Below are 22281 nucleotides of genomic sequence, written 5' to 3' on the forward strand. Positions count from 1 at the left end.
GGGAAGTCTCAAATCTGAGACAGTAAAATATGGTCGCGAGTTCCAAGGGAATCGGACCCAAGAAGACTGCGCTGGCAAGGGCCAGCAGCATATACAAAATACAGACCCGTTTTCTCGTCAAAGAGGGCTTAACTGTCAAACAGTAATAAATATCTGGTCATGAGCCCCAGATGGGGCTCGAAACTAAGACCTACTGACTGCTTGACCGTCAGTCACAATGTGACTTTGACTTGACGAGGGGCCAAGCATATTCATAAAAGACAAACCCATCTTCTTGCCAGAAGACTATGATCCCAAGAATTCAGTCGAAAATATCTCTGGTCGTGTGGCTCAAGGTTCTGTTTGGCGGTAAGCCGTCAGTCGTAAAGTGGCTCTGACTTTGACTTTGACTTTGACTTTGACCCAGTGAGTTAGGAGTCGAATTCTGCAAGGGAGGCTGGGAAGAAATAGCGCTATATTTCAGTTGTGGGATATACGCCGGACAGTATCGGCGTGAACACAGAAGCTGAAGTATCTCCATTGTTGAGAGCTGCTACCAAGCAACGACTAGTGAAGACACTGCAGGCTGGAGAAGACTTAGCGTATAGTGATTTGTAAAGTGTGCAAATCAGCTATGGTTAGATAAGTATAATTACGAGTTTTATGTTAAAGTGGTCAATAAATCCAAAATCCTACCAGTCACTCTAACGCGTGACAGCACTTATATAAAAAGAGACATACTCAGTTCGCAACTTCAGTCAAGCGCGTCCTTTGACAGAATTCAGTTACAGAACAAATCAAAGTATTTCCTCCTCTATAGGATGTTTCTGTCATTTACTTTCATCAAGGTTTCCTTAAATTACTTAAGCTTACATTTTAAATAACTATGCGGCATAGCGACGGGCTATCGGATGGACTGGGTTCAGTTCCCGGCAGTTCTAGATTTTTTCTTCCTCACAGCGCCCAGACCGGCTCTGGGGCCCATCCCGCTCTTTATTCCATGGGTACAGGGGGTTCCTCCTCCCCGAAAAGAGAGGCAGGGTCGTGAAACTAACCAATCACCTGTAGCCGTCCGCCGACGTACAGCTGCCACGACTTTCGCTCGAGCTTGAGTTCTTAATCACAGGATACGGGTGCTTTGGAGATGGGAGTGGAACACACTTCGGGGTAAATAAATCCGGGATCTCCAGAACATTGTGGATTGCAGTTTTAATTTAAAATTTCATTAATGATGAATATTGACATTATTCTCCAAGCTAGCCGCTCCGTCCGCCGACTAGCTACCACTACTCTTAAACACTTCTCTCTTCTCTATCTACCTTCCCACTACTGTCCTCCTCCGCTCCCTATAGCCGACCACCCATCTTTACAAGTCCCCCAGTGGGCATAAAACGAAACAAGAAAATAACAAGGGAAATCCAAGGGTCGAGCCCGACATCTGCCCTACATTCGTATTTTTCGAGATGCCCATAAACCTCTGTAGGTCTTCAAGGCAAGCAAGACCCCTCCTGGCCGGTCTCGTACAAGGTCAGTTCATGGGTTCATGGGAGAAAGCAGGCGGCGTTAGGGACAATAGCGGCACCCTTAGCCTAAGGAGGACAATAGCGGAATTACAACTAGAAGGTCCCGGGATGGTATCTCGCAGATGGAGCGTCTCTCACGGTATTAAACAATGCATAAGTAGTTCATACCCTAAATTATATAATTTTGACGAGGGACGTACGGTTACACACCTCCATCTAGTGCCACGTCTCTATGGTGTAGTGCTTAACTCATTAAGCAAACGGACAATTTTTCATTTACTTCTACATTAATTAAGCGTGTAACTGTGTATGCAATTTTTCGAAACATCTAAACGTTTCTTTATGTATTAAAGATACTGTTTAATAGACCGAATTTGCGGTTAAGCATACAACCAGTCACCTGCCACTTTAATTTAGACTAAAACTAGATCTATACAATTATAATTGTATGCCAATATATCTACGTCAAGGTGACTTTGAAAATCAATGGCTTTGTTACGAATGAAAGAGGTGCCGAGACAAAGAAAAGGCGATAAAGTCGCTTTTCTGCTTGATAGAGACTTCTTTACCTCGATCCTTTCATGGGTTTTATTCCTTTGCTAGCTCAAATCCGTTTTATATTGACGGCTCCGAAAATTTTCAAGCATTTTCATAAATGTTATGTATTTAGGGAAGATAATGCGTTTCATTCAATTCCATATGGGCTGGAAATATTCCCAGTGTCGGTTTAAGGTTGCTGTTTGCTGTGCTAATAATAGTCTACTCTTTCCGAGCCACAGTCTAAACGTCCAGAGACTCATACTCACGCCTGGATGCAAAGGTACGTCCGAAACTACGTATAAACGTATTTCTTGACATAAAAAGAAAAGTATTCCCATTTCAAATATTCTTGCCAGGAACAATGAATTTAAACTTGGATTCCTGTTGTATTATACAAATAATTTTGGAAATTTTTAATTCTGAATGTAAAATTTGGTACTTAACCTATATATAGGGCGATTCAGTACGCGGTTGTGATGATAATGCTTCGACCTGAAAGAGAGAAATCAGAAGAGGGCTGGAGAGAACCACATGACGAACTTCTTATTTTGTAGTTCCTACTACTCGCTACGTACGTATTATTAGGGCCATAAAACCACTCAGGCTAACGAGAAATTGATACAGGGCACGTACTAGAGAAACAAGAAATCTATACAAAAATTTGGTCATGAAACTTTAAGGGAGAAGATAAATTGCGAGGCATCGGTGTTAAAGGTAAATGTAAAGCTGTCCTTGTAACAGGTCGTGGAGGCCTACAGGGTTGTAAGACGTCGGGGCTCACACATTTTCTAGATAATCGGCTCACAGATAGTGGTAAGGTTGTCAGCCTCAAACGTCGGCCGCCTTTATCACAAGGAAGATTCCTGGTACTCATTTCTGTTAGAGTCTAAGTCGATCTCAGGGCCATAGTGCGGCTGGAAAGATTAGGTCAATTAAAAATATCCGCCAAATCGGGACTAGAACCCGCGAGCTTCTGACTTGTAACACTTTTTAATTTTTCTAAATTCGCTTAGTGGGGGGTGAAGTCCAATTGGCTCTATTGTAGCCTGCACCTGGTGATTATGATAATGGAGAATTTGGCGGAATGGAGATTGGCAGGAGAAACCGCCCCAGCGCCACTTTTTTCGACCGCAAATCCCACTTGACCAGACCCGGAACCGAACCCGGGCCGCCGCAGTGGGGAGTCAGCGACTAACCGCTTGAGCTATGACGCGGCCCTGACTTGTAGCATAGTGCCTCAACCAACTACGCTACCGCATGCCCCTGATATTGGTGTTGGTGGGTTCACAACATTGACATTGACCTTAAGGAAGCGGTGTGTGAGGATGTGGTCTCAGGACAGACCGTTAGGGCGCGTTTCCACGGGGCGTGACACGCTAGCGTGAGGCAGGTATTCGTGAGTACGACCCATGTGAACGAAGCGTCGTGGAAAATCTTATGACGTCACAGGCAAGAGTGAGGGCTCACGCTTCATATCAAACATGTTTGATTTTCAGTCGTGAGTTTGCCTCTACCATGTCTACACCGGATCGGGTGATAAAATTACGAGAAAGGGAAACTGTGCGGTTTTTGGAATTATATGCAGATGAACCAGATGAATTTACTAATTGTACTTTTTGGAACACGAAATAAAAATTCCAGACTCTTGAAAGAGTCTCCTGTGGCTAAATATCGTAAAGTCACTTGAAGTTTTGTTTTTGCACTTACTGCCTGTCTCATATTAGTATCTGATTTTGCGACCAGTGGTGAAACGCGTTCCAGAAGGAAATCAAATTGGTCTTCAGACACTCGTAGTAAGTTCTTGAAATCATCTGGGTAACTATTTCTGAGTTCCATGTCAACCAAATTATGTGGCCCTAATTTCCTCTTTAGAATCCACTTCCGAACCCACCATCGCCTTTTCTTCCGTTTTCCTTTCATTTCCACCATCTGCTTCATTCTCTGCGCTAAAATAGCAGCAAAAACTGAACTCACAACAGCACAACTTTCTATGAGGAGCTCGTTCATGGTCGGCTTTCCGCGATCAACTGAATCACGTCTTCGTGGACACTTCAGCCAGTGTGAACTACTCACGACCCACGACTGGTGGGTTCATGCCTGCAAATTCACGAAAGCGTTGCACGCTTTCGTATCCACACCCCGTGGAAACGTAGCATAACGGTAGGAATGCGGCTAAGAGGGTTCGGTTTCCATAGAAGGCAAGAATTATCTACGTTACGCAACCTGACATGATTATCAGCTTTCGAGGAGTTAAGAAATTCTCATCTTATCATTCTCTACATTCAAAATTAATTTAAAAAGAAATGCATTTCTGATACCTTCCGGACCATTATCGTCGTTTTCCATCCACTTTGAAGATAAAGAGTTTCAAATCTCAGTACAATAAACTATTAACTTGTTCCGCATTTTAAATATAGGCGACTCATTGTTTCTACACCAGATTGGGTCTTTCGCACTTTCATCGATCCGTGATGTACCTCTCCTCTGCGACTGAGGGAGGAAGGAATTTTCCGCAGTAGACGAACACGCTTGCCGGCAAGGTCACCTGTCTTCCTGTAAGGCGGGTGACAGAATATGTTTATCCTTATCTGAAACTACACCGAACAGACTACAACCAAGCTAATTCCCGTGCCAATTAACTGACATATTGATCTCAAGGAGGATGAGGTGGGCAGGGCATGTAGCACGAATGGGTGAGAAGAGGAATGCATATAGGATATTTGTGGGAAAGCCGGAAGGAAGGAAACACTGGGAAGACCAAGGCGTAGATAGATGGACAATATTAAAATGGATCTGAGAGAGATAGGATGGATTGGATTGATCTGGCTCAGGATATGGAACGTTGGAGGGCTTGGTGAACACGGTAATGAACCTTCGGGTTCCATAGAATGCTGAGAAGTTCTTGAGTAGCTGCACAATTGGCGGCTTCCCAAGAAGGATTCAGCTCCATGGGTGAGTGATCTCAGATCCTTAAGCGAGCAACAAAACATGGTTTCTTTTCTAGATATGAAATGACACTTCATCTCAATCGTATCATCCTTATTGGTAATAAGATGAATAGGGATTTGTCATTTGGTAATATACTTCGGTTGGAGTTCCGATGTTTCGGAGGAACATAGTACCTCCATCCTCAGAATTGCAGAGGAAGCCGAGCAAGAAATAGGCAGGAAATAAGTTACTTTCTTCCTCAGAATTTGTTTCATTCTTGCTTTGTCGACTTACTTTTCAATACGGAAGATGTCAGCAGTCAGTGCATTCTCCGAAACTTGCGAAAACTCTACCAGCCTGCAAGGCGTCATACACCAAGTGATATTACTCTTCATAGTCATTTCCCTGACAACTTCAATATCTGAGTTAGAATAATCAACTTGCCTTTAGATGGTAAGCAGCATTTGGAAAGAGTTTGTTCTCTTTCGAGAGACTTGTTCCCAAAAGCAATCTAGAAGCATCGTATTTTATCCCACTGCTGGTCACGGTAGCTGAGCGGTATAAAGCATGTACTGTCTTCGCTCGCCCGGAACCCTGGTTCATGGGTTCGAATCCCACTCGGGGTATGAATATTTGGTATGTATATGTGCGTTTATTCTGTTTGTGTTGTCCTGTGTTTAGGGAGAGGCCTTGTGACGAGCTGATCAACCGTTAAAGTAGTCCTTACTTATTTAGTTACTCATGGAGCTGAGCCCTACTGGAGGAGCCGACAATTCTGCAGCTACTCAAGAATATCCCAGCATTTTATGGAACCCGAAGGTTCATTGCCGTGTTCACAAGAGCCCTCAACTGGTCCCTATCCTGAGCCAGATCTCTCCAATCCATACCATCCCATCCTATCTCTCTAAGATCCATTCTAATATTGTCCACCCACCTACACCTTGGTCTTCCCTGAGGTCTCTTTCCTCCTGGCTTTCGCACCAATATCTTATACGCATTCTTCGTCTCCCCCATTCGTGCTACATGACCTGCCCATCTCATCCTCCTTGACTTGATCATTCTAATTATACTTGGAGAAGAGTAAAAGTTATGAAGCTCCTCATTATGCAGTTTTCTCCAACCTCCTGTCACTTCATCTCTCTTCGGTCCAAATATTCTCAACACCCTGTTCTCAAACACCCTCAGTCTATGTTCCTCCCTTAATGTCAGAGACTAAGTTTCACACCCATACAGTGACGCTGATCATTCTGAGCCCTTATTTATTTGGATGATTATAGATGACAATGAAATTTATTTCTAATTAATTCTCGGTAATTTTAATTTCAAAAGTTTTATGTTTCGATATTACTGGAAATTTATTGTGATCTTTAATATCGTATTTCACTGTCTGGGAAGTGCAATACGGCGTTTATGTTGAAATTTTCTAGATTCTGGCAGAACCAAGAAGTCCGGAGTTATGACATTTACGAGCAGTCATAAATTTAGCTCGGGTACAGGGAATCGGATGCCCCTAAAAGGAAGGTCAGTGAGAAGGACAGGTCAGAACTTGTTACAGTTGCCTGTGAATGAGGGCCAGTATGATTGAGTTGCCCCCTTCAAGCTTCCTTGCAGAAGATGGGATGAAATGTATATGTCAGCACCATGGAGAATTCGAATTCTTTCGAATTCCCGGCGTGGAGTGTGCAAGCCATTCCACAAAGGAAACTTTCACCACATTCTGAAGTGAACGGACCTGACCCTTGCACGCTCCGAGACCTAGCTTGCAGATTTCTTATACTTTTTCTTCTACCCTGAAGATGGAGGCGATACGTTCCTCCGAAACGTCGGTTAACACCACTTATACACGGTGCCAAATCCCAGAAGACTGCTTTCTTCATAGTCACCGCCGTGAAAGCCTCAAATCTTACATCTGTTACCTATCTTTATATCATGATTTTGCCCTGCATTTTGGTGACGAGACAGTAACATATACTTAGTTTTCTCTGTGTTTACTTCTAAACCAACCTCTTTACTTGCGTCAATTAAAGTTTGCGTGTTTTTCTTTATGGTANAAGATCGCATTAAGTGGAGGAACTGTTTTGGAAGAGGCTGTGGACCTGTCGTCTGACAGATTACTCATGAATGTATGAATATTGTCACGTGTTCGGGGTTCTGAAATGGACGATTGGGTTTACTGGCACTGCTATTACAAACTGTTCACAATCAGTGACTGTCTAAGACTCGCTCCAGCCCTTATTTTTTATTGCTAGTGGGGTGGGACTAAGTCCCTTGTACTGCGGCCACTTCTGGCCTATTGTACCAGCCCCAGATGATAGGTGAGGGTGATTGTGGAGCAATTGGTGGAATGAAGATTGGCAGGGGAAACCGAAGTACTCGGACAAAATCTGTCCACAATCTCCACAAATCCCACTTGACCAGACCCGGGATCAAACCCGGGCCGCAGCGGTGGGAAGCCAGCGACTAACCGCTTGAGCTATGGCGCGGCGTCTGCTCCAGTCCTTACTGGACTACGCGTGTCTTCTCTTCCATTGTGACTGACTTGGTTCTGATTTAAGAGTCGTCACTTCTCCGTCTTACAGCATAGCCCCAGTCCAACACGCAGTGCAAGTCTGTTACTGTGAGAATTATGTCAGTGATTCAGTTCACACTGTCATTCGTATTTTTTTTTTTTTTCGAAATTTGGGTCTAGTGTTTGATAATCTACCGCCTTTTTTTGAGTGTATTAACTACGTTCGTGGGATTTCCATGTGAATAAAATATATATGAATTCTGTTTACACTTTTAGCTACATTTCTATACCATTAGATAAAAGGTACTGAATCATGAGCTTAAATACAAGGAATGTTAAATAAATTATTAGTTTTATAAATAGGAAAATGTTCTGGTCTTGGGTATGGCACTTAAATTGGTATGTCAATAAAATAAACGACAAGTATTGATCTCAAAGCAACGAAAATGTTCATGAAACATTTAGTGCTGTACTATTCGTCTATTGATACATGGAAGGGTCTAATATTAGAAACATTCCTTAATTTATTTCGATCCTTCCTAGAAAAGCTGCGGAGTTCAAATTATATGACATGCAAAGCGCATTAATGAATTTAGTAGGGTATGATACAAGATTCAGGGCACTATATTCTTATATTTTATGTATATTTTTGTTTCTCTTTTGTAATTTTATTCTTACGTATATTTTAAGCTTTGAGACTATCACAGAAACTACAACAGAACACCAATGGCGCAGTCAATATAATGAGTAGTTGTTGGTCTAGTGGTCAGAGTTCCCGGTTACAGATCCAGAAGTCCCGGGTTCGATTCCCGTCTCTACCAGATTTTCTGAGAAGTAGTGGGTCTGGAACGGGGTCCACTCAGCCTCACGAGGATAACTGAGGAGCTATTTCAAGGAAATAGCGGCTCCGGTCTAGAAAACCGAGATTAACGTTGCGATGACTGCGTGACACCTATCCGCTAAAGTTGGCACTAACTTCGCCGAAAAGCGGCGGTCGCTCGGTCGGTATAGTTCGCTTGCGGACTTCAGGCCATAGTTTTGTTTTTTGTTTTTGTTACTTTCAAAATGTTCTGAAATTCCATCTGGTAGGAACTTGGAACATTAAAGAGACAGTTGATATGCGCTCTTGAATTCACAAAGTTTTTCATGTTCCTAATTACAGGTCTTCCAAAGAGAACTAATTAAGGCCACCTGAAGTTAAATGTCAAGAGGCACTAGTAAGTGCTACCAAATTCCAAAATATCACAGAAGTGGCGTGTGTTCCATTATTCTGGAAATTATTTGGACACGGTCGGATTTGGGACCCTCACAGCGGTGAATATGTAAAGTACGGCCTTGTTGATAGTAAAGCCATGTAGCTCGGAGAAAAACCTTTCCGACATACACCGTATTGCAATCCTCGCGGCCGTTTTCTTTACTTGGTCGTTTTCAATTTTTATTTACTAATTGGCAGAACAATATAACACAGTATGAAATCATTTTCTTTCATCAGCATGTCCCAGACAGAACAAACAATACATATATCACTGATGATAAATATGCTAAGAATCATTTTTAAACAAGTTCCGTGCCATAACTCAAGCGGTTAGTCGCTGACTTCCCAACGCGGCGGCCTGGGTTCGATCCCGTGTCTGGTCAGGTGGGATTTGTGGTGGACCAAGTTGTGCTGGAGCAGGTTTTCTCCGAGTACTTCGGTTTCCCCTGCCAATCTTCATTTCACCAATTGCTCCACAATCACCCTCACCTATCATCAGGGGCTGGTACAATAGTCCAGAAGTGGCCGCAGTACAAGGGACTTAGTCCCACCCCACTAGCAATAAAAAAAACACAGTCTCACCCCACTAGCAATAAAAAAACACAAGTTCGGGAGTAAATTTCTCTAGGTATTTTAATTTTTACCCCCCTAATCTGCAAAATAAATTTCACACTTTTAAGTTGTAAACTTTCGAAAACAAGATTCTATGCCGTGGAGACGAAGTTAAAGGTGTAAAAATATTACTTCTTATCTTACTGTAGAATGGCTGTTTAGTCAGTTACCTAAAATAAGAACTTATCTTGAGCAATATGAATATAATATATAATGACATGTGTTTAAGCAAAAAAGTAAAAAAAAAAAATGTAAGTAAAGCTATCCCTGTAACAGACCGTGGAGGCCCATAGGGTTGTGAGACATTGAGGGTCCCACATTATCTAGATAATCGGCTCAAAGATGGCGGTAAGGTTGTCAGCCTTACGCGCCGGCCGCCCTTTACTCCCCAAGAAAATTATTTAATTAATTCATAGTACTCATTTCTGTTAGAGGCTGGGTCAATCCCAGGGCCATAGTGCGGCTGGAAGGATTAGGTCAATTGAAAGAAATCAAATAACCTCATCGGGACTTGAACCCGCGACCTTCTGGCTTGTAGCATAGTACCTTAACCACTACGCTACCGCGTGCCCCTTACGTATTTATGTATGTAAATATATTTTAACGAAGGAATCCGAACTCTACGTGAGGTAAGAATACACCTGAGTAAGAGGCTTCTGTGCCTTGCAACATCAGAAAAGAAAAGAACTTCTGGGAAGAACTACATTTACCTTTCTTTGATATGACAAGAACTGCATAGAAAACGACGCTTTAAACAATTATTCGCTGCCGCGGGAACATCTTACCGAATTGTTACCTAGCAACGATAAGGGGATATGTAGACAGAGGGAAAGACCTTCTTTTGGTAAGACACGGACCGCATAGAAAATTACGCGTCCACAAATTCTTCTACTGTTTAGTGTATTCGTTGCCGCGGGAACGTGTTTACCAAGCCGTTGCCTAGCATCTAAGGGAAAGATACACTTAACTTAGTTTTTGCCTTGCGTCGATAATAGGGACACACATACAGACACACAGATTAAAGTAAGCCGCTCAGATGGGCTCAGTTGCCATGATATACATTCAAGTTTCATAAAGGTTGGTTCAGGCATTCAAAAGTGAACAGGTGGGGGACACAGACAGGATGGAGGTAGCCTAAGTCTATGAGAGTAGGCTTAAAAAAACAAACGCTAAATCTAGAAACTTTACATTCATCAGGATTTTGGTAAAGAAAATATTGACAAAACATCTGCAAAATTATTTAACAGCTTGAACATAAAAATATCTTGAAGAATGCAGTCTCCTTGGATGTGGCACCGTGCAGATCTTGTGTGAACTGACGTTTCGGAGGAACGTAACGCCTCCATCTTCAGAGTAGAGAAATCTGCGAGAAAGGAACCAGCATGAGCAGGTGGCTGCAGAGAGTCTACCCTGAAGACGGAGGCGATACGTTCCTCCGAAACATCGATTTACACAAGATCTTCACGGCTCCACATCCCAGAAGACGACATCCTTCATAGTCACCTCTATGGAAATCTCAAATCTTGCATAAAAATATCTTGACGTATATTATGTGATGCACAAGGACATGCAAATCCTTTGTTTCAGACAACTAATTTTGTGGATATTTTCAAGAACATTTGTTGTTTATTAACAATAAGACAATTGATCTTTATGGGAAAAGAAAGAAATTGTTCGTAAGTTGAAAATATTTTTACGTAGAGTGCTTATAAAAACAATGTGAATACTTTTGGAGGTAGAGGGCGATTATAAATTATTGTCGGTGTTTCTGTGGCCTATAAACGGATACCCCGACAATAATTTAGAATTACTCCGTATATGAAAAGCTTAAAATCTGTAACTGAGCATGATGGAGTAACTCGAATGGTGTTTATGAATATAATTCACAAACCTCATGTAGAATTTTGATGTTGAACAATATCTTTTTTTGGCGGCTCGCTATGTGTCAACAATAATTTAGATTTCTCATTATCATACTCAGTTTCGAAGCTAGGAAATGATAATGATAGTACATACTGTTGTTTTCCATGAATATGTTTGGATCATACGTAAAGCCAGAGTTCTCCAAAGGATTCCCGCAACTCGCGTGTTCTCCTGGTTTCTGTAAGTTTATGATGGACTTAATTTCCAGTCTGCAAACAAATTCAGAGAGGAACATTAGTCAAGAGAAAATAACTGCAAATTTATGGAATGTTTTTAGGATTTGAGAAAATTAAGTACACATTATTCACTCTAAAAGTAGCCTGCATTATGTATAGAACAGGATATATCAAGTTAGTTATATATAATTTTGACGAAAATGCGTATTGTGGTCATTGGTGTCAATGAAATATAAAACTCATTAATTAATGAGCTTCTTAAACACACTGTATTCCACGATATCAGCAGCAACATCATCCACTGCCATTGCAGGTACTATAATTTATAACTGTCTGTATTAACGGCCGTGGGGACTCGTTGCTCTGACCACGCGACACCCTCTTTCCGCTAAAGCTGGCACTAACTTCGCAAACTAGAGGCGGTCGCTCGGTCGGTATAGTTCGCTTGCGGACTCAAGCCACGGTAATAATATATCTAATAGTTCAATACAAATTGCGGAAAATGTGAACTACGGTAGCCACAGCACGCTCCATATCGTCTGACAATGTCCTCAAATAAGGAAATAAATTAACAGAAGTATGTAGGAAAGATCACAGGATATAACTCCTAAACCAAACATTTTAATGGGAACAAACAATTTTATTTTTAACCGAATATTCTAAGGAAATATTCAGTTGCTCAGTTACCGTATGGTGCACTTAGAAAATGCTCTCATAAATATATGTAATTTCCATAATTCAAGACAACAAAATCATGTCCGTTCCTTTGTTTTACCACATCCGAATTTCCGCCATATTAAATTAAGGACTTAAAATACTCGTATGCCTATTTATCATTTTTTCCCTTGTCACTACAGCCCCAGTGGGCCTAGATCTACCTCCATGAACTTATCCGTTCACTTCGGTTTTTCTAGATCTTACACATTCGGTAGGACTCCTTTGGCGGGTGATCAGCTCGTCGCAAGGCCTCTACCTGTACACAAACACAGAAAAACGCACACACACAAACTAAACATCCATGCCCTGAGTAGGATTCGAACCCATAATCCCGGTTTCCAAGCGAGCGAAGACAGTACATGCCTTAGACCGCTCGGCTACCGTGACCGGCAGTGTATAAGAATAATATATAAGAATTCAGTTCGTACCTCACAGGAAACAGATCCGAACCCACGATCCCGGTCTCCAAGCGAGCGAAGACAGTACATGCCTTAGACCGCTCGGCTACCGTGACCGGCGCCTATTTATTATAGTGACTTAAATTTCTTAACAAGTTTGATGAAAATACGCAAAATTCTTAGCAATGTACAGAACAACATAAACATAAACACGCGTCAGGTGATGTTTCCTGCCTTGAAGTGTAATATACGTGTATAACACCGTTAGGTGGTGAAATTTAGCCGTTGTTTCGGGGGAATATCGCCTGCATTTTCAGGGTCGCAGAGTAAGGCAACGGGAAACCAGCATGAAGCAGGCAGTAAAGCTTTCACCTGGCTACATGGGTTCACATTCCGTAAGAAATAACTTTTCATAGATACCGCTGTGATAATCTCAAATTCAGCATTTGCTGCAAATGTTCTAAAACAGGTTTCAAACGTAAGGTTACAAATATTAAGCCTCTGCCTGTAATTACGCTTCTGAGAGTCTTGAAGCAGATTAAGTTCACGTACTTACAATCTGAATTGCCGTCTCCTTCCCGATTATAAAAACATTTCCGCATTATGACAAACGCAGAGCTAACATTCGACTAACAGCAGTTAGCACAGGTAACAGCGTTTGTCCATTCCGAGAGGTAACTAGAAGTAATTTTGCAGTGATTATTTTATATATAGAAAAAATGTACATGTGTTATTAATTGTAACATAAAGATTCAGGTGTAAAGAATGATTCCCATTAACGAAAACGCTGTGCTCTTAAGTAATCTTAATATTACGAAAGCATAAAGATCCGGAGATAGGAACAAGCTCTATCGACTTGGCTTAACTGAGTAGGTTTTACTTGACAACGGAGACAGAATCCAGTCTCCGAAACGTTGTTTCCAAAAAAATAAACAGGACGGCGTTTTTAGATAAAGACAGGACGAGGGATAATGTCCATAAACATAACATTTCTACATAAAAATCGCCTTAAGCACTAATTCACTTAAATAAATTAAAATATATATTAACTTTACTAATTCTGTATTTCAGCATCCTCTTGCACATCTTTAATTAAACGTCCATGTATCAAGTCACTGGACTGGTCATGTTTTACGCAGAAACTGCCTTCGAAAAGAAGTTATCGAAGGATAGATAGAGGGGCGGATAGAAGTGACAAGAAGACGAGGAAGAAGACGTAAGAAGATGCTGGATGACCTTGGGGACAGAAGAGGATACTGTCATTTGAAGGAGAAAGCTCTAGATCGCATTAAGTGGAGGAATTGTTTTCGAAGAGACTGTGGACCTGTCGTCTTGACAGATTACTGATGATGATGATGTATCACGTCCGTCAATAATGCAACAGTCATTAAAATATTCACCATTTAACACTAAAACAACATGTTTCGGCCACAGATGGCCATCCTCAGGTGTTTCAGTGCGTCCAAACTGTCTGGAATACACGTATCACGTAGCTTTAAACAAGTGGACGACACCCCTTACGAGTTGGTACATGATTTTACGAAAGATTTTAATAGGAAAAAATGTAATAAATTTTAAGTAATTATTTATGTTATTTTAAGTGGACTGCAACGTGCAATTTTAGCGCGCGTCAAAGTAGTGTAACAGTTTGGACCCATTGAAGCACCTGAGAATGGCCATTTGTGGTCGAAACATGTTGTGTTAGTGTTAAATGGTGAATATTTTAATGATTGTTGCATTATTGACGGACTTGATACATGGACGTTTAATTAACTTTACACCGATATAAACTCTTCCATACTTTGCAATCATACGGAGAACAGAGGAAGTTTTTTTTTCTAATTCGTTAGTGGGAGTTGGAGTCCAACTAGGTCCACTCGGCACGGCGGCCATTGAGTGGCCTATTGTATGCTGCCCCTGGTGATTATGATGATGGAGAATTTGGTGGAATGAAGATTGGCAAGGGAAACCGAAGTATTCGGAGAAAACCCGCTCCAGCGCCACTTTGTCCACCACAAATCCCACTTGACCAGACCCGGGATCGAACCCGGGCCGCCGCGGTGGGAAGCCAGCGACTAACCGCTTGAGCTATGGCGCGGCCTCACGGAGGAAGTTACTGATCCACTAGATTCTGACAGTGAAACGGATGAACATCAACATTCTATAAATACTCACACGAGATACTATTGACGCACTGTCTCGTTCTCTTGGACATAATACATTTAAACAGCGCACAAGACTCGGATTTCCTGAAGCCCCGAATAATTTTCTCAAAGTTACTGCTTCAGCTGCATACTTAAGTACGAAGTAACATAATCACTGGAAAATTTATTACCAGTGAAATGTGAGCCGGGGACCGGAACCTGTGCGCGAGTCACAGGTTGTAAACAAACTTGCACTAAAGAATTAAATTCATGTATGAACTTATGTACAACGAAGTTGGGCATGTGAGAGCAGTTGCCTTGCTAATGGACCTCATATTATATTGACTTTCTGGGGGTAATGTTGTTAACGGTCTACTTATCTGTTACGGGAAGTGCGCCTCGAAACATCGTTACCGCGTATATCTGAGAACTGGGCGTCCCATTTTCGTCAAACTTTGTGTGAATATAACGCCATAGCAGGTCACCGCAGTTTCATTGCATTTTAATTTCGTGCCAGCAAATACTCGTATATGGTGATACGCGGTGGAGTAGTTGCTTGACGAAATATGTTACAAGCCGGGAGGTAAAGGGCTCGATTCCCAATGACCTCATTGGATTTTTTAATAGACCTAATCCTTCCAGCCTCATTATGGCCCTGGGGCCGACTCAGCCTCTGACATAAATGAGAAACAGAACTCTTTCTGTGGGTATAAAGGGCGCCGGCGTGTAAGGCTGACAACTTCACCGCCATCTGTAAGCCGATTATCTAGAAAGTGTGGGAGCCTCGACGTCTCACAACCCTATGGGCCTTCACGGCCTGTTACAGGGATAACTTTGCTATTTTTTTCACCTTTTACCAGCAAATATATACTACCCGATGTTCCGAGGAATTAGCAACAATAATGGAATTTATGGACAGTAAAGTATTGATTGCCGGTCACGGTAGCCGAGCGGTCTAAGGCATGCACTGTCTTCGCTCGCTTGGAAACCGGGATCGTGGGTTCGGATCTGTTTCCTGTGAGGTACGAACTGAATTCTTATATATTATTCTTATACACTGCCGGTCACGGTAGCCGAGCGGTCTAAGGCATGTACTGTCTTCGCTCGCTCGGAAGCCGGGATCGTGGGTACGGATCCCACTCAGGGCATGAATGTTTGTGTGCGTTTTTCTGCGTTTGTGTACAGGTAGAGGACTTGCGACGAGCTGATCACCCGCCCAAGGAGTCCTACCGTATGTCTAAGATCTAGAAAAACCGAAGTGAACGGAGAAATTCATGGAGGTAGGCCTAGGCCCACTGGGGCTGTAGTGCCAAGGGAAAAAAAAGTATTGATTATTAACATACGTATATTTTGCCCCTGTTGAAGGATGAGAATGTGGGGTTGGCGCAAATATTTGTTCCGATTAGTAACTGTAAGAGAGCCGCGGCGGCCTGGGTTCGATACCGGGTCTGCTCAAGTGGGAATTGTGGTGGACAAAATGGCGCTGGGGCAGGTTTTCTCCGAGTATTTCGGTTTCCCCTGCTAATCTTCATTCCACCAACTGCTCCACAATCACCCTCACCTATCATCTGGGCCTGGTACAATAGGCCAGAAGTGGTTGCAGTACAAGGGACTTAGTCCCACCCCACTTGCAATAAAATAACTGCAATGGTGTGGAGGCATGTGGTAGGGAAGTATTTAAAACGATACATCACTAGACTGAGTAATTCCAGACTTGCTGCTCACGATAATATCTCGTGAGATACGAGAGGATTTAATAAAAAATAGGGCCGCAGCCGCAATACGTTTCTGACATTACCAGTTGTTCGTACTGGTTTCATAAAATTTGGAATCGATTATATCCAGGTTAGAAGTTTGCAAGTTTCAACAGATATATAGTATCTAAGGATTATATTTAACATGTAATTTTACATCCTCTAACTAGGAAATGGTGTAGCACAGTCGGTAAAGAAATGGGCTAGAGGCTGGAAGACAGGGGTTTGATACCCGGCATAGTCAAAATAATTTTCGTTGCACTACAGGATCGAGACCCGTACTGGCGCCCATCCAGTCTCTATTCCATTGGATTAAGCGGCCGGATTTTGAAGATGATCATACACTGCCAAGGTCAAGAATGGTGGAGCAATACCTCCACTCCCCATACGTCTTCAGACAGAAGGACGACTTTCCTTTTTTAACCTACGTCTGTGCAGTCTTCAACTGTTTACTCGGACCACGAGACTGCGGCACGATTGTTAAATTTTTTATTTCAAAATGTCTTTTGCCATTAGGCTCGGAGTGTATTTTTGTTTCTGTTGGTCTGACGAGGATGACATTGATACCAACTACTGGAAGTAAAACTAGCTTTTCACTGCCATAAAGTAAATTATTATTGACTGAGACGAGAGTCAATTCTGTAAGTGCGGAAAATCGTTACTGTGTATCTCTAACTGTGGTCCGTGCCGGTCCACCGGATGGTCCGTAGCATTATACGGTACATGTGCTATTATATGACATATAACGAATAAAAATACTTTAAATTTAAAGAACTCTGACGAATCAATATTTAAAAAAAAATAGTGTAAATTGATAGAAAAAAAAATGGTTTGTGGCAACTTTAACTGCAATTTTTCCCTTGAAGAAAGCAGTCTTCTGGGATTTGGCACCGTGTATATGTGGTGTTAACCGACGTTTCGGAGGAACGTATCGCCTCCATCTTCAGGGTAGACTGTGCAGACAGTCTGCTTTTATCGGTTCTCACGGTCTCTCCGCTTGCAGAATTCTTATATTTTTTCTTCTACCCTGAAGATGGAGGCGATACGTTCCTCCGAAACGTCGGTTAACACCACATATACACGGTGCCAAATCCAAGAAGACTGCTTTCTTCATAGTCACCGCCGTGAAAGCCTCAAATCTTACAATTTTTCCCTTGCTTACTCCGACTGGAACGTATGACGTTTTAATGTATTGTAACCGTTCAGTCCGTTACGGCCCTTTGGTTGCTGGTTGCAGCTGCTCCTCTAGCCGTTCCATCTCACCTGTTGGTACTCCGAGTTTGCAGGTTGCTGCTGCGTCCTTTTTATCCAGTTCTGCTCCCTTTGTTGTTGTTGTTGTGGATAACTGTTTGCGGGGTATGGGTTACCTTAATGCTGGGCGCCAGTAAGCTTACTATAAAGGCTTACAATTCAGGAAAAAGGGAGGATGAACCGGAAACTACAGGTGATAGGTACCGCATTCTCACTAGAGCGATGAGATTCTGTCTCAGGGTGAATACGGGCCTCGCGTCAGCGCACTATCACACACTATTTAATGAGCAGGTCTTGATATACACGTACATGTAACAGCACTTGTTGCACTCCCTTAAAACACCTTGAAATCGCTCAAACGTGGCGACTGGAGCCATGGCTAGTTATTTAGCGACTGCTTCTTTTAGCACAACACACAGAATTACACTTTCACTTAAACTTTTAAGACAAAGTAAAATTCACATTAAATTTTGAAGAGTTATTCAGGGATTGTTCCCACAAAACACTTAAACATAATTCTGTTTTAACTTTGACTTTTTTTAAACCCAACTGCCAGTGACGCTAGTTTTTCGGCTGTACACTTGGAGAGTTGTTCAGAGACTCCTTTCGCGGACTGACCTGCTTCGAAGCAAGAAATCTTCATGGCTTCAGCTCCGCCTCCAAGTTACTACCCTAATTTCGGCTGATTGGAACAATTCGAATTTAGGGAGTTAACCATAATTCTCACTGCTCCAATCACGTAGCTTTAATTTGGGACTTTGGACCTTAAAGTCCTAACGTCGTTTTTGACAGCTGCTTGAAAAATTATACCAGTAGCGTGGGTTGCTGGCCTTCCCACTTTTGACTTAAGGGGTTCAAAACCTGTCAAGTGTAACTTTACCAAAGGATCCCGCCGGTCAACTTTCGAACTGAATTTCCAGGAAAACTCTGCGGGGTGCTTCCTGCCTGGTCTTTGTAGCAGTGAAGCAGGCCCTATTCTTGAAACCAAGAATCGGGCTAAGTCACCCTTCAATGTTCCTTGCTACATCTTATGCTTAATTACTATAAAAGGAATACTGATTACAAATAAAGCTGGTGGTGTCAGTGGTACGGCTATAGTCTAAACATATCAATTAAAATTCGTTTTTATATAATTTAAGCGAAACAGCAATAGAATAAATAAATAAAAAAATTTTAAGAGTTTTAGTTCTGTTTCTAAAAGCTATTTTAGAACAAGCTTTCGTTCAAAGCAATGATAAATGTATGTATCTATGGCTCTACAGCCCTTTGTTGGACCTTGACCCCTTTTTACAATTTCTTGACCCTATAAACAGTCGGTAGGACTTCTTGGACAGTGGATCAGCCTGTTGCAAGGCCTCTTACCTACACGCAGAACAACACAGACACAGAATAAACGCACACAATACAGACATCTATTTCTTGAGTGGGATTCGAAACCACGATCCCAACGTTCGTGTGAGAGAAGGGAGTTCATGTCTTAGACCGCACGGCCACTGTGATCCGCCCCTGTTTCAACCGCCCTGGCTTTTATCTAGCTAACTAACTTCACGATGCTGATTTTGTCTTGTGAAGACGACAGTCGCTCTGTTACTCAAGAGTTTCTCGAAACTCTATGTAACCGCAAGATTCATTACCGTGTTCACAAGAACCCGCCACTGGTATCTATCTTGAGCCAGATGAAGCCAATCAGCACCACAAGATAACTTAAAATATGATGGAACATTTTTCTTTTGTTTTGGATCTGAAATTATAAGAGTTGCAACACTTATGTGTCTAGATTTGGAGGGGACACACAAAATCCTTCCGCCAGGCCTGCCTGTAATCAACTCGAGATTCTTATAAGGCACTTACCGACCACAAGTTTACAAATTTTAGGTGGGAAGATCTGGCTGGCACGACAACATTACAATGGATGTTAGGAAACTATGAGATAGGATGGGATGGTATGGATTGGATTGATCTGTCTCAGGATAGGGACCGCTGGAAGGCTCTTGTGAACACGGTAATCAATCTTCAGATTGGGAAATTCTTGAGTAGCTGCGCAAGTGGTGGTTCCTCAAGAAGGGCTCAGCTCCGCGAGTGAGTGAGCTAGGAAACTGTAACTTGTTCTGATGTGGAGTGGAGTGGACTGCCTGGAGGATGTGTTCCAATGGTGATGTTCAGTAGCAACGGTATGGAATATTCGGTTTAATACAGTACGCTTACGAAGTCATTTTCGCGAGATCTGAAGGCTAAAGCAACATAATATTATGTTTAAATCAATGATGTAGTGTAGTTACTGTTGTTTGAGATATATTTCCCCCTACTCCGTGATTAGTGACAAGTAAACGTAATAGAATTCTTACCTTTTGAACTGTTCGATAATTTTTTTATTTTTGATGATCTCTGTGCTGGGACGGGCCATTGCTAGAATATCGTCTGTTACCCTGTAATGAGAAATGATAATACTAAAGAGTTTGTTTACGACAACATACAGAAGTAGAAATTGTATATAGTCAAATATAATTTGTGTAACCCTTCAGTCCAAGGGACAGGCGAACTTACTCCTCTGATGAAGAAAAAATATAAAATTGAAGGAACCTCAAATGCTCAAATTAAACATTGTGATTACTGAGTCTATTTACCCTTGAATTTGGCAGACTATCTGCAGCCACCTGCTTACGCTGTTTCCTAGCTAGTGGATTTTTTCTACCCTGAAGATGGAGGCGATATGTTCCTCCGAAACGTCGGTTATCAAAAGATCTACACGGTGCCACATTCCAGAAAACGGCATTCTCCATGATGACATTGCTTTTAAATTCTAATTTATCACTTCAATTTCTCGGGTTTCTTTCATATATTTATAAAAAAATAAAATAAATACATTCTTTGCTCGCTTGAGCGCCTCTCACGCAAACTTTCCATTGCTACATTGATCAACAAAATGAACTGATTTGTCATATCGATATAAAATACATTTATCGATGGCCGCGTTCATGCTCGTGCAACATATTTTTGTGAATAGGTTTCGTAATATTTATGGAGCTTTAAGCACTAGAAGAACATTTAAGTACATTCTGGTCCAGTGAGTGAGATTAGCTATTTCATAGATAGGCCGCACACCGACACGCGTCAAGACATGTTAACAGTCAAGACACGATGTCTGCGACATGGCGCAAAGAAAGGAGCACAGCTGAAACGAATGAGATTATGAAAACCGCCGCACACCGGTCTGATTCATGATGCTGACGAATCACGAATGAAGCAAGACTGCGTCATTTGTCTCATGTCTTGATGCTTGTCTTGACGCAGTTGGTGTGCGGCCGCCCTTAGGGATCAAACAGAGTCGGTGCCTCCCCCCCCCTTCTCACTTGAGGACGGAAAGGGATCCAGTTTCCGAAACGTCGTGTTTTCTATTTTCTAGAATACCAGACGGTGGAAAAGTCCAAAAAGACAATAATTCTGTGAAGAACACTTAAGTTCAGCACTGCCAGAAACTCCGAAGTTTAAATTATAACTCGACAAGACTTTCAGCCTCTTTCTGAATTGTATTCATAAATATGCCAGTGGCCGCATTTTAAAATCACGTAAGTTATACCGTTAAATTAGGTGGCATTGACCATACATAATTTATTGTCCATTGACTTCGATCATTTCCTGAACATCAAGTTCAAAACAACTTTCATATAAGAAGAAAGCAGTCTTCTGGGATTTGGCACCGTGTATATGTGGTGTTAACCGACGTTTCGGAGGAACGTATCGCCTCCATNTTCATATACATCACCGCCATATTGCATAAAAACTTTAAATTAAGGAACATTAATAAGTTGCTACTGTAGTGTTGGGTACGTATTATTAACTCCTTAAGTTCTACTTGGACATGCAGTGGCTGGCTCCTTCCTGAAGTAAGAATATGTTGCAGGCAATCTCACAACAACATGTCTTGTAGCGGAACGGAAACACACCACACAGTTATGCTGCATGCATCATGAAACCCTTCCGTACCAGCCGTCGGTACACCGTCCACTGCGTCACCTGGCATTCTTCCGTCAGAACCACCCCAGTACCAGTGGTGCAGATGTAGGAAACACACAACTGTTTCTATTTGCATATATACAGGGAGTAAATAAATATTTGTTACAACGCTCTGTGGTAGACAGATGGGTTCAATCTGATCATATTTTGTTAGCAGACCCACGTCCGGAAACGCTTCCTTTCTGCACTAAGGGCCACAAAGTTTCCCGAGAGGATGCATAAGTTTTAGGGGATGTTATCGTTGTTTTACATTATAAAAGTTTATCAAAATGGCGGCCATCAACTTCATTGCATGTTTTGCACCGCCTGGTCATGTTATGCTGAACTATTTGAAAGATTCCCGGCATTTCCCGGATGGCTCCAGCTGCTACTGCAATTCTTACCAGGTGATTGTGTTGTGTCTCCACTGGAGTCTCGTATACCAGGCTTTGCATGTGCCCTCAGAGAAAGAAATCCAGGAGTCAAGTCAGGAGAGCGAGGAGTCCAGGTTACTGGGTCTCCACGTCCAATCCATCTGTTGCCAACGGTTTGAACCAAATACTCACTGACGACATTAGT

At 42.1% G+C, this 22281-nt stretch overlaps 1 protein-coding gene across 4 annotated transcripts in view; it reads right to left on the reverse strand.

Moving 5' to 3' along the window:
• The window catches only part of LOC111867062 (protein tyrosine phosphatase domain-containing protein 1), a 57335-nt gene that overhangs the window by 24791 nt on the left and 10263 nt on the right, over positions 1-22281 (reverse strand). For all 4 annotated transcript variants that reach the window (XR_004513296.1, XM_023856540.2, XM_033752529.1 and 1 more), the window contains exons 3-4: positions 20055-20135; positions 11363-11478 (exon numbers count right to left, since the gene is read on the reverse strand). Coding sequence is in view for 3 of the 4 variants with exons in the window: in XM_023856540.2 (XP_023712308.1) it covers positions 11363-11478; positions 20055-20135 (197 nt within the window). In the remaining variant the exon portion in view is untranslated. The remainder of the gene's footprint in view (positions 1-11362; positions 11479-20054; positions 20136-22281) is intronic.

Source organism: Cryptotermes secundus, unplaced genomic scaffold, assembly GCF_002891405.2.
Source record: "Cryptotermes secundus unplaced genomic scaffold, Csec_1.0 scaffold176, whole genome shotgun sequence".
NCBI classification, from domain to species: domain Eukaryota; kingdom Metazoa; phylum Arthropoda; class Insecta; order Blattodea; family Kalotermitidae; genus Cryptotermes; species Cryptotermes secundus.